The 12590-nt window shown below is 38.8% G+C and overlaps 1 protein-coding gene across 2 annotated transcripts in view; it reads left to right on the top strand.

Annotated features, from left to right (window-relative positions):
• The window catches only part of CLSTN2 (calsyntenin 2), a 520062-nt gene extending 512381 nt beyond the window's left edge, over positions 1-7681 (top strand). For both annotated transcript variants that reach the window (XM_089507754.1, XM_089507753.1), the window contains 2 exons: positions 1630-1814; positions 4760-7681. In XM_089507754.1, coding sequence (XP_089363880.1) covers positions 1630-1814; positions 4760-4966 — 392 coding nt within the window. In that variant the 3' untranslated portion in view covers positions 4967-7681. The remainder of the gene's footprint in view (positions 1-1629; positions 1815-4759) is intronic.
• The last annotated feature ends 4909 nt before the right edge of the window (positions 7682-12590 follow it).

Genomic DNA, 12590 nt, shown 5'->3' with positions numbered 1-12590 from the left:
CAATGTAGCCAGCAGCCACCACTGCATGGGAACTTGGGCCATTCCCTGGCATTCATCTATGCAGTGTGAATATCTGAAGGGGGCATGCTTTCACATGTACAATTGTGGTTGTGAGGGTTTCCTTTTTGCCACTGGTTGTGCTATATGTGCAGGGCTGGAAGGAGGCATCACAAAAATTTCCATAGCTGGCTTTACCATGGACGGTATGGTGCCAAACTGCAAATGGTGCAGCTGAACCAGGTTCCACAAAAAAAGGAAACTATGCAACAAGGCAGACAGGATGTTTTGTCTCTACTAAGTATAGAACCAGATGTGTTACATAAAATTAGTTTTGAAGATCTGATTAAAGACTTTGCAATTAGAAAACACAGGAGAAAACTTTGCAAATATAAATAAAGCAGAAGTATATAAAAATAAACGTTTTCCATCTTACTGCAGGTTCATTTCAAAAAACAAAGTTTTATTTTATGGATTATTATTGTTTATATTGTTAATTAGATATATATGGGGCATCAATCTTTTGATTTCTTAGGTCCTCTAAAAGTCTTAATCTGGTCTTGTATACATGCATACATCAGGGATGGGTCAAGGTGGCATGGTTTGACTTATGGGATGATAAAATGTGTGGCTGTTTGACTGCATACAGCTCAGAAAGTGGCACTGGTTAGAGGGGAATTATTGTGGAAGGAGGGTCTGTACACAAAAGAGAATTCCAATGTGTACCCTCACTTACTTAGCCTTTGGAACTTAGCCTTTGTCCAAATGATCAGGAATTCTGGGAGCTGAAGTCTAAAATGCCTGGAGGACTCAGGGTTGAGAATCACTGCTCTAAGTAGTTCCAAAGGCTAAGTAAGTGAGGGTACACATTGGAATTCTCATTTGTGTACAGACCCTCCTTCCAAAATTGCAACTGTTCCTATTCTTGAAAGCCATACCAACAAAAATAAAAAACAATGGACAACAGCATGGCCCAAATTTCCTCTAAGTCAGTGGTTCTGAACTGGGAGTTGAAGTCCAAAACATTAGAAGAGTCAAAGGTTGAGAACCACTGACTTAGAGGAAATCTGGGCCATACTGTTGTCCATTGTTTTTTTATTTTTGTTGGCATGGCTTTCAAGAACAGGAACAGTTGCAATAAGACATGACATGACATGCAATAAAGGTTACAAAACATTATATATGTTTCTCATTGTCAAAGCTGCAATAATGGATACAGTCATATGGGCCCTGGACAGACGAGCCTATAGGGTGCCCTCGTCACGTGCTAGGGATTGGCCGAGGGCACACCGCCCATATGTGCCTCACCCCTAGCACATGACGAGAGCGTCAAAATGGCGGCACCCTGTACACACAGGCGCCGCCATTCTGACACGACACAGGTTGTGCCCCCCTTGTGATGTTGCCAGTGCGCCATTGGCACACTGCGGCATCACAAGGCCACCGCAGAAAGAACCTTGTTTTTGCCACACGAGGAAGCAAAACAAGGCGCCCTTTTGGGTGGTCTGTACCTCACTATGGATAGCTTATTTTCAGCAGGTAGAAAGACAAGAACATGTTCTCATAGATATCTATCTGTATAAAAATCACAGGAAGAATATGTTATATTACTTCATTTTTGTTTCATTCCAGCACTTCCAAGTGTGGCTACTGTTGTCATAATAACCTGTGTCAGTATCTTAGTCTTCATCATAGCTCTTGGGATATATAGAATTCGGACAGCTTTTTATCACAGCTCAAAAGAAAATGAAAGTAGTAAAGAAAATGAAATGGACTGGGATGATTCAGCTCTGACCATCACTGTCAATCCTATGGAGGCAAGTAGCAAACAATGATTACCTTTACTCTTGTTTATGTGCCATTTTCAGTGGTGATTTATACAAGAGGTTCTTCCCCAGCATTCATTAAATGAATGAAAGCGAGACAAGTGACTTTATTTCTGACCTTGAAAGGGCTGAAGGTGCTGCCTCTGTAGATATAACTATACAAGAATATGCACTCTATGCAGTTGGAAACCTTGAAATCTCATGCAGTACTTACATGTGTATAATTGTTATTTGTTTAATTTGAAACTTTAATATCCTTTTTGGCCAGGGGAAAAAAGGAAAAAAAAATAAAATAAAAATCCTAGATAGCTGTATTTTACAAATAGTTTATTTGACAATCTCTGCTCTCAGACTAACTATGTAAATAAGACATAAAAGGAAAAGTGCTGAAGAGGGATAAGGTTAAAAACTTAACAGCAACTAAGCCCCAATATGATTAAGGTGTGTAATGTGGCAGTGACAGTTTGAAAGCTGAAGAGAGGAGCTCCCATTGGACAGCTTGGCCCAAGCATGATGGAGATATGGTTACCCATCTCCTGCCCTTTGTGGACAACTCTGTATGCATTAGTAGTCCTTTTTATACCTTCTATAAAAAAAGAAGACATCGGCAAGTGAGACGGTACTCATACAGATACCCTGTTCCCCACCCCCAATTTAAGAAGTGTGCTAATACATTACTTAAATGAGTTAAGATCACGCAACTAGATAGGATAAAGATTTCTCCATTCAGCTTTTGACCTAAAAAAATTATCCCTCATCTTTATGGATGTCAGTTTAGAGCTCTTCCACATGTACAAGGAAGAAACCCAAGAGTGGCTAGAATATTACCATTGCAATGGTTTGATGTATACTGAATTGCATGGGAACTATGTTGAAACCACTCCTACCAGTAAAATTGGTATCAAAAGAGGAATCAGAATGCATCTAAACAAAATGAATTATTTGGTTACTCATGTTGAAGTACAGGGGTCCCATACTGAATTGTAGTGGCAGTGACTTGGTAGCTTTTTCCATGATAGGATAGATTTTATGGCAAAATTCCCTGTAAACACTGTAGTATGTGAAGTCGAAGCTTTCATGGCTGGCATCCATAGTTTTTTGTGGGGTTTTGGGACTATGTGGTCATGTTCTACAAGAGTTTATTCCTGATGTTTTGCCAGCATCTGTGGCTGGCATCTTCAGAGAATCTGGCGAATCTGGAGATGCTGGCGAAACGTCAGGAATACACAATTCTATAAATGTCCATATAGCCTGAAAAACCCACAAAAAACCTACTGTAGAGTATGTTCAGCAAGTCCTCCCTACGCAATCTACACTGACAACACCTCTATACACTCTGTCAAGAGTGAGGTCTACTGCTGCAGGATTTTTTTTTAACTTTTGTGACCTTTTTGTGAAACATACATTTGTGCAAAAATGTTTTTGTACAGAAAATAGTGCATGCTGTACAAACTCAAAAATGCACAGAGATTATTACTTTCATAATCATACCAAACAGGGAGATAACTTTTGAAATTATTCATTCTTGGAAGAATTAAATAAGTGAAAATTTTCTTACCTAGTAGTTTCAGAATCCAGTGGTAGCTTCCAGACTTAAGCAAGAAAAAAGAAATTTCTAGTACAGTTGTAGTCTGCAAAATCTTACATCAGAAATCTGTTTCCCAGTTAATTTCAAAGGGGCTACTATATTCCTTTACCGTCAGTCCTCTGTATCCACAGATTCAACCATCCACTGTTTGAAAAAAATATATATTTAAAAAAATATAAATTCCCAAAAGGAAACTTTGATTTTGCCATTTTATATAAGGGGCACCATTTTACTACACCACTGTATTTAATGTTGCAGGAACATCCACTAATTTTGGTATCTATGGAGGTCCTGAAACTAAACCCCAGCCAATGGTCTTCTGTATGTCATATTATTCTAAAACAGATTAACATGGCTCTCTCTTTAAATATATTTGCATTCCTTGGTGCTACTGTTGTTACATTTCCTGACATTGTGGGATAACTTGTCTGATCCTATTCTTATTGTTTCCCATAGCTTCTGGGAGAGCTGTCTGCTAACGACTCTTTGAGCATATGTTTTCTGAATATCCTGGGCAGAACCACCTTGTTTTTAGAATGTTTTTTTTTAATTTAAAGTTTGAAATTCCTTTTTCAGCCATGTTTTTCTTACGGATGCCATTTGGCAAGTGACTGCTCTATTCCACAATGGTAAAAACAGAATAGGAATAGAATTTCCAGGTCACCTTGGGTCCTCCATGAGGAGAAAGATGGGATATAAATCAAATAAGTAAATGAAAAGAGTGAGAATCGTATTCAGAAATTAATGTACATGGCAAATGTTACGGTATCTGAAAATGGAATCATCCAGGTTCTAGATCAAAAGGAAACCAGTCATAAGCCTTTAAAGGCTAAATTTTAGCATTACAATTGAGAAATTCATTTTTTGTGTTTTTTTTAATTATTTGTGATGATAGAGACTAATTCAACTAACTGGCACATATAAATCAGAATTTGTTACACCTTTAGCCCATATCTGATTTTCCCATAACCACACACACACACACACACACACACACACACACACATTTCCACTCACTTAAAGTATGGTAGATGGGAAGGGGGAATACTTTGAACAACCCAGTCCTGGACGTGCTGGGCAGGAGGAGGTTTCAAAACACATTTGTCATCTGTCTCCCACTGTCAGAAAACGACATTTCTTAGATGTGAGCAAGACAAAAATGTGATTTGTAGTCTTGTCATATCTGATTTAGTCCTTAGAGTGACACTAGAGTTGTTTTGCATCCATGTCAGTAGAAGGACTTTTTAATATGATTCTGAAACAGCACCTTATACTTTGTTTGGTTTTTAGAGGTAAAATTTGTTTTGGATCTTACTTACCTTTTTGTGTGTGTTTCTGCACATTCTAGAAATATGAAGAACCTCGTCATGTGGAAGAAGAAACTGATGAGGAGGAAGAGGAATTAGAAGATGAAGAAGATACAACTAGTGCAGATTCAGATGAGAGTGATGAGGAGGAGGAAGAAGAGGAAGAAGCCATTGTAAATAAAGAAGATAAACGAAATGTAATCAGGCAAGATCAGCTGGAGTGGGATGATTCAACACTACCCTACTAAAAATCTTTAGTTCTATTGCTCCTTTTGTATACACCAATACTGTGTATTTCTGGGTCAATCCTACTGAGTCAATCCCATTCTGGATCTATGAATTAATTGAGAGGATTAAACTCCCTATTGACTACAATGATAGAACTGCATTGCCTGAATTTGATGTAGTTGTATCGAAACTGCTCCAGATTCCTTTCCTAGTGTATCAGTAATGGCACCTGGTAAAGCACAGGGTACAACCATTAATGTGTCACCAGTAATAATAACACCAACCTGATGTCATGTATTCTCTACCACTTTTCCACTTCCATGATATCCCATTATCTTCTAAACATGAATATGCAAATGTTCTGTTCACTGGAGGAGGAAGTCCAGCTTGCTCTTAAAAATATAGTTTCTGAGTCCTGTTTCTGAGTTGCATTTCATTCTGTTTCTGTTTAAGAACCTAATTTTCAGAGGTAGACAAAGATGTGAGTGACTCTAGTTGCAAGGAAGAAATTCATTTTTTCCTTCCTACTTTTCTGCTTTGTCATTAATTGCCTTCTGCAAAGGGAATCCTACCACTTTAAATGGTGTGTGTCTATCTGTATGTAGGACTTGATAATCCATTTCTGTCCTAATATTGAAACCTTGCTGGGAAAAACTCTTGTCCAGTGAAACTCAACTAATGCCATGTAAAATCCCATAAACTGAAACTTTTGCCTGTGGTTATTTTACAGTGCCCTCTCTCACACAGATTAAGCAATTTTATCTTTTGTGATAAACTGGAATGATCAACTGGAATGGCTAAGACCTATTCTTCTGATCTTCACAGAAAATCTGAGTAACTTGCATTGGAAATCATTAACCTGTTTGAGTATTTTATGACAGCAGCACTAATAGCTTAGCTGAGCTCAGCTGGGATTTAGACAAGTGCTGTTCTCTCCAAGTAATGTCAGACAACTTTCCAAAAGTTTCTTTCTACATGTTAAAAAAAGCAATTTAATTACAGCAATCAGAATGGGTGTCTACTATATTTTATTTACAACCAAAATATGTTCTTATAGCCAAGAAAGAAATGTTGCAGGTGAAAGTCATTCTGTACCCTAACCTGTCACCACTTTCTTCTAAAACATATTTTTTCAACAACAATGAGAAAGCTTTGTCTAGATTTTTTTTAAAAAAGCAGTAGACTTGTAAACACAAAACTCAAAATCAAAAAAGGGTAGTATAGTGTGAAAAAAATATAGTTTCTAATATAGAATAGTTTTGCATTTCCCCCCTAAACACTGTATTTTATATGTTGATAAGATGCTGGCAAGCCTGTGTGGTTTGTTGTCTTATTTTACTTAATATTTTGTAGCTCTACAGTTAAATGAATGCCAAATAGTGCAGTACTTGATACTGTGCATTTGCTGCAGAAGCAAAGGACTTTATTTTGCAGCTTGTTATTTATGATTTCATATTTTCTGAAATAATTTTTTGTTTGGTTGATTTTAAAAAAACTTATCTGGGTTTTGGAGATGTACAATTTCATTATCCAATGTCCAGGAGATCTTAGTATATAACAAATCCCAAGCCACAGGTTAGAGATATCTGTGGGTTTGGAGAGGAAAAGATTCCACTGCTATTTGTTTCTCACTTGGAATATATGTTTCCTAGTGAAATAAAGTCTAGTTCCAGGCAATGCCAAGTGGACTCTGGAAGCACAGTCATGACAGTCTAAAGATTAGGTTATTTGGTTCTGTACAATGACTAGGCAACCAGACAGAGGAATACCTAAAGGTAAAGCAAAGTTCAAACAGAGTCCTACCAGTGATAAACTAGATAAACATGAGCCAGAGCCAAAGATCAATCCAGAATCCAAAACCAGTCAAATTCAAACAACAATGAGGCAAATATAGCAAGGTCAAACAAACCAAGGTTATGCACTGGCAGTTCAGATATCCTAAGAGTCAAGACATGCAAGAACATCTTACAAGAACTAGAGCTCATTACAGAAATTGTGCTCAGCAGTTTGACTTAGGCAGGACTGAGGCTTTTAGAGTTGAGTTCCCTGAGTTTAGAAGTGTCTAAAGAAAATCTCTCTTTGAGCAAATGCCTTTGCTTCATTAAGACAGTTGCTACATGGTTCAAACACCATAAGATTAGATGACTTCTTCTATGTTACATGCTGTCCAGTTACTGAGGATCATAGTGTGGTGGTTTCTCTTTCTTTTTGTATCTATTGATGAGGTCTACAACATGTTAAGGCAGAAGCAAGAAAAGATTTATATGTGTTGATGAGGGGTTTATCCTGCTTTATGGTAACTCTTGTCCTACAATTTAATAATTGCTATATTTACTCTTGAATCCAAAAATTACATTGAAGAAGATCTCATGGCAAACAGCAAGCTGTGTGGACAAAATGCCTTGTGCAGTTCCTATGTATTCCTGTATTAACTATGTAGACTCACAAGGGTCACACTGAGCAATGACTTGGGGAAATTAGTGTTGTTGTTGTTGTTGTTTTGCACTTTAGCTTCCATAATACTTCCAGTCTATGGGACTATGCTGTTACCAAATAGGGACTTGGGACACATTAATTAATTTTCTCATATTTTGAGTATGCATATCAGGGATCTTGTGACCTTGGCCAATAAAGAATCTAAGGCAAATTTGACTTAACAAAATATGTTCACACAGAGTTCTCTAAGAAGTTTATCACACCGGGGTTAAAACGTTCCCCGGTGCGTTCTAACGTGCCTTCGTGGGGGCAGGCACAGAGGGTGATGGGAACGCGATGGGGCCCAGAATGCCATTTTACCGCATACCGGAGTGCCGCCTTTGCCGCCGGGCATTCCCATCGAGTTCCAGAGGGCACCATTTCTGGGGACTCTTTGAAACAGTTCCCAGAAATGGCGCCCTCTGGAACTCAATGGGAACACGGAATGCCCAACAGCAAAGGCAACGCTCCAGTGTGCGGTAAAATGGCATTCTGGGCCCCATCGCGTTCCTGTCACACTTTGTGCGCGCCCCCGCACGGGCACGTTAGAATGCACTGGGGAACGTTTTAACCCCAGTGCAATAAACTTCATAAAGGGAAGTTTTACTGAACACACAGAAATCAAGAACTACACAGTATGAATTTGAAGGCTTTCATAGCCTGTGTCCCTAGTTTTTTGTGGGTTTTTCAGGCTATGTGGCCATGTTCTAGAAGAGTTTATTCCTGACATTTCACCAGCATCTGTAGCTGGTATCTTCAGAGAAATGCCAGCCAAAGATGCTAGTGAAATGTCAGGAATAAACTCTTCTAGAACATGGCCACATAGCCCCCAAACCCCACAAAAAACTATAGCTACACAATAATTGCATTTTTGAATAACAAATAAATTGTACATTCAAAATACAAATGAATATCAAATGGAACATGGTTGCTTTAGGATGCAGCCATACTAACTCAAAATGAACAAATTTGCAAGGCTGTGAAGGTTTGGAATTAAGCAATATGAGGCTGAAGGGATTACTAGGAAGTGGGAAAGATAAGAGAAAGAGAGGAAAAGACAATATGATACCTTCTGAGATTTGAGGAGAAGGGTGAGGCATAAATAAATAAAAGTCATACATCCCTAATTCACACACACACACTAGAAAATAGGGAGTAGATTTGGGGAGCCACAACATGTGGGAAAAGTACTCCCTGAAAGACAGAATTTAGAGATGTCAAAAGTTATCTTTCCTTGGTCATGTTGAAGTTTTGTGCTCCTGGCTAGAACAGTGCCAAACCCAGGACTTTGTGAAACAGCTAACCAGATTCTCTGGCCAAAATACTGGATTCTAGAAGAGTGATTTCAGCTAAAAGGAGCAAAGCTTAGTTTAGACAATGGTTTCAGCTGGAAAGGAGCCAAGCTAAACCAATGATTTCAAAAAGAGAGAAGCAAATCCTAGCCAGTGATTTCAGCAACAGGTCTCCAAAAAGGAAGAGGAGGCAGTTCAAGCTCTTGGTTCAAGTATACTCCCCACCCCATGACCTGTCTTTGAATTTGTTATCCTTTTTAAAAGCATCTCTGGAAGGAAATAAGTTCTCTAAACAAAGGGACCTCTTACAATCAAAGGATTTTATTCTGCACTTTCTAAGAGGGCATACCTAGTATTTAGTTTAACAAAAGATAGTAATGTCTCAGACAAGCAGCCATCTAAGAGAGGTCACAGAAATTTTAAACTAATCACACTGGTCCCAACAGTGGCATTTGCTATCAGTAGCATTTCCTACCTATAGTGTATTTCCTGCCTATAAGTGTTGGCAGTAAGGAAATCAGTCAAATTCTTTCAGAAATCAGTAGTGAGTACAAGATTTTGACTGGGATAGCCCTTGCCAGCTTGTCCTTGCTCTCTCTTAGGCCATAGAGTTAAAGAGGTTCCATTTCAGAACATACATCTTGACAGGTGCACTGTACAGATCATAATAATGCTGGCTGGGGGATTCCCAGAGTTGTAATTCAAAAAAGTAACTTTTTTTTTTAACTCTAACAGGTTCTGAAATAGCATTCTGGAACCCACAAATTAGAACCATTCAGATATACTATAACCATGCAGTTGACTTATTAGAAAGGGAATTGCCACTTTTAAACATGGGCCATTGAGAAATACTTTTTAACATTCAGAGTTTCATAATCAATGAAACTAGTCTTTCCTGGGTTAAATTAAGGCCATGAACACTGGGATGTGTTTGATACATTTTAAACAGAACAATGACTGCCTCAAGGGAACTATACAGAAGAGTACTCTAATGAAGAAGTTGGCTTGATTTGATAAGGTAACTAATTCTGTTTTGACACAGAAGACTTATGAGCCATCTGCACAAACAGGTTGGCTGAGAGTGGTTTGCACTGTGTATTTGGATGGGTATGTGTAATTTATATTTAGTTTTTACAAACAGATCAGATTGTCTTGCTTACTTGCTAATTAGCTTACTTGCTGTTCACCGCTATGATCTTTGGAATAGCGGTATATAAATAAAACAAATTATTAATTGATTATTAATTATTAATTAATTATTATTAGAAAAAGAATTAAAGTGAGCTTTTCCCCCCTACATTAGAAATGGGAAACATGCAGCCTTATCAAAGTTGCTGAATGGCAACTAATCAGAACCCCAATCAGAATGACTAATCGTGAGGAATGCTGGGAGTTGCAATCCAAGAACAGCTGGGTCACAAGATTCCCAACTTTGTTCTACATGACTGATAATAGTGGTTTAAAATTATTTCCATGGTGATTTTGCAAAACTACATCCTATACCTTCTTTTACATCTCACTAGAGCATGTTTCTGATTTGATCATCTTCATAGTTTATATCGTGTTTCCATGCAGTCTCCTATGGCAAGATACTATTACCTTCACGCAGAATTTTACAATAATGGTTGTGAACCATTGGTATGTAATCTACCTGTTCATTTCTTCACATGAAATTATCAGTACTACTTCAGACAATAAGACTTCTCACTGGCAGAAAGTTTCTGTTCTTATAGCCACATGTGAAATTGTGAACTTTAGCTTAAAGCAGCTAATTATTCTGTAATTGTGATCCAAAATGAAGAAATATGACTGTACCCATGCACATTTTCTCAGGGACATGCAACCTTTTTATTCAAGGAGACACTAGGCTACAAAGTGCTGGGTTAAACAGTCTAATTGATTTGAGTGACACCAGTTCCATCTGTGATACCTCTATTCTCCAAACTGAAACTGAAACTACCTATTTCACACAGGTGTGTTCTGTAGGGAGAAAGAGATGAGCTGTTTTATGCTTTATTGTTGCACACTGTGAGATTATCTATCTATCTATCTATGGCGGCGAAGTCTCGCGCGACCTCGTCGCCATTTTGCCACCCAAAATGGCGGCGCCCAGAGCGGCGAAAAGCCGCGACGGGCGGCTGCGACGGTGGCGGCAACAGCAGCCGGGGGCCGGTAGCCAGGCCTTCGCGGGCTGCATCCGGCCCGTGGGCCGGAGGTGGCCGACCCTTGTTTTACAGCAATCACATAGCCACAGTGTTGTAGCTATGTGTTAACTTCCCATTCTACCCCTGAATCCTATGTTAAAAGAAAACCAGCCATCCTGAGAGACAGAGGTTTATGATGCTGCCAAATGGTGTGCTGTAGGCTGACATGACCAGCCCTACCACCAGAAAAAAGATGCTGTGATAGTGGTGTGTGTGTGATCATATCATCCTGAAGCAACACAGACCTCCATCATTCTGGATGGCTGACTGGCTTCCAAGGTAGGTTCCAAGGTGATATGTGGTTGTGGCAATAGTGCCACAATCACATGTGAGAATATGAAGCAGTTGTGATAGCCTTATGACATTACCAATAATGTCATACCATCCTATGTCTATAGGTACAGTTTTCATAACCCTAGAATACAGAGACAATATAGTTAGGGAGATATCTTAATTATTATTATTTTTTTAGATTGCTACAGATTTTCATACAGAAAATGCCACCACTTATATAACAATAAGAGATCCACAGTAGGCCAAAAATAACATATATATCGGTTGGTTGGATTCCTCTATTGGGACAAAGGTGAGACATATATATGAAACAAAATAATAAATCCCTACTCTCCGGTGCAGTTGCCCCTTCAAAATGAGCTAGAAGAGCTTTCTCCTTCTACATTGTCTTTTTCCATGAAAAAATCCCATGGCTCAGGAGCCATGTGTAGGCTATTACCTATGCAAGATCACTCATCGTCCTCACGGTTGTATGCTGAAGTGAGTTTTAAGAAGGTAAATCAGGCAAATCCCTGTCTGCCTTTTCTAGCTATTTGGGCTTTACAGAACAACTATGAGGAAGACTCCCTTTATCAGAAACCAGGTGCTTTAGGGTGTTCTCCAAATTGTTAATTCCTTCCCCTGAAGCTGTATGTCACTTGGCAGCCTTTGCCACTTTGACAATGGCCCTATAATGTTTAGGTCAGTAAGGTGTAGACAGAAAAACATCTTCCAGCCACACATTCCATCTTGATCATGGGCTAAAAATCCCTATTCTGTACCAAAGCCAGAAGTCTTTTAAAGGCATACGGCATTCTATATCACTACACTCCTTCTGCAGCCAGTTTTTCCAGCTATCCCACATCTTGACAAACCTGAGGATCACAGAGATCGCTCACATACTTGGTTGAGTCTGATCTGAAATTCTTGTGAGCATTGGCAGAAATGTCCTTTTTGAATATATTTCATGAAAAGCATCAGGCATGTATCAGTGCATATAATCTTTGATTATGCAGCCACCTGTCAAATGTAGATATTTTGGCTAGTCCAGCTAACTGACAAATACAAGCAAAGAAGTAATCTAGCTGAGGTGCTTATACCAAGGTAGAATAACAACCTGAACTTTGGGTCATCAAGTGCAAATACTTCATGCTTTAGGAAAAAAGAGAAAGATCAGTAGGTTGGAAAGAAAAGAAGCAACACTTGCAGTGGAAGGGTTTTTATGGCAGCTCCTTTAGTTAACACTGTTTGCTAATACTTGGGTCCAGATTTAACTGTGTTAATTAATGTAGGCTGTAGTTTAACTGTAGTTTCACATTTAGGTTCAAGGCCTGCAAGCACAAAAATCTCCACATAAGCCCAGTTTTGATAGTGAACAATGGGGATTTTCTGGCCCTAGG

The sequence above is a fragment of the Sceloporus occidentalis genome, unplaced genomic scaffold (assembly GCF_023333645.1).
Source record: "Sceloporus occidentalis isolate IW3139 unplaced genomic scaffold, rSceOcc1.0.p SCAF_2, whole genome shotgun sequence".
Lineage (NCBI taxonomy): Eukaryota > Metazoa > Chordata > Lepidosauria > Squamata > Phrynosomatidae > Sceloporus > Sceloporus occidentalis.
This window is presented reverse-complemented; position numbering and strand designations above follow the sequence as displayed.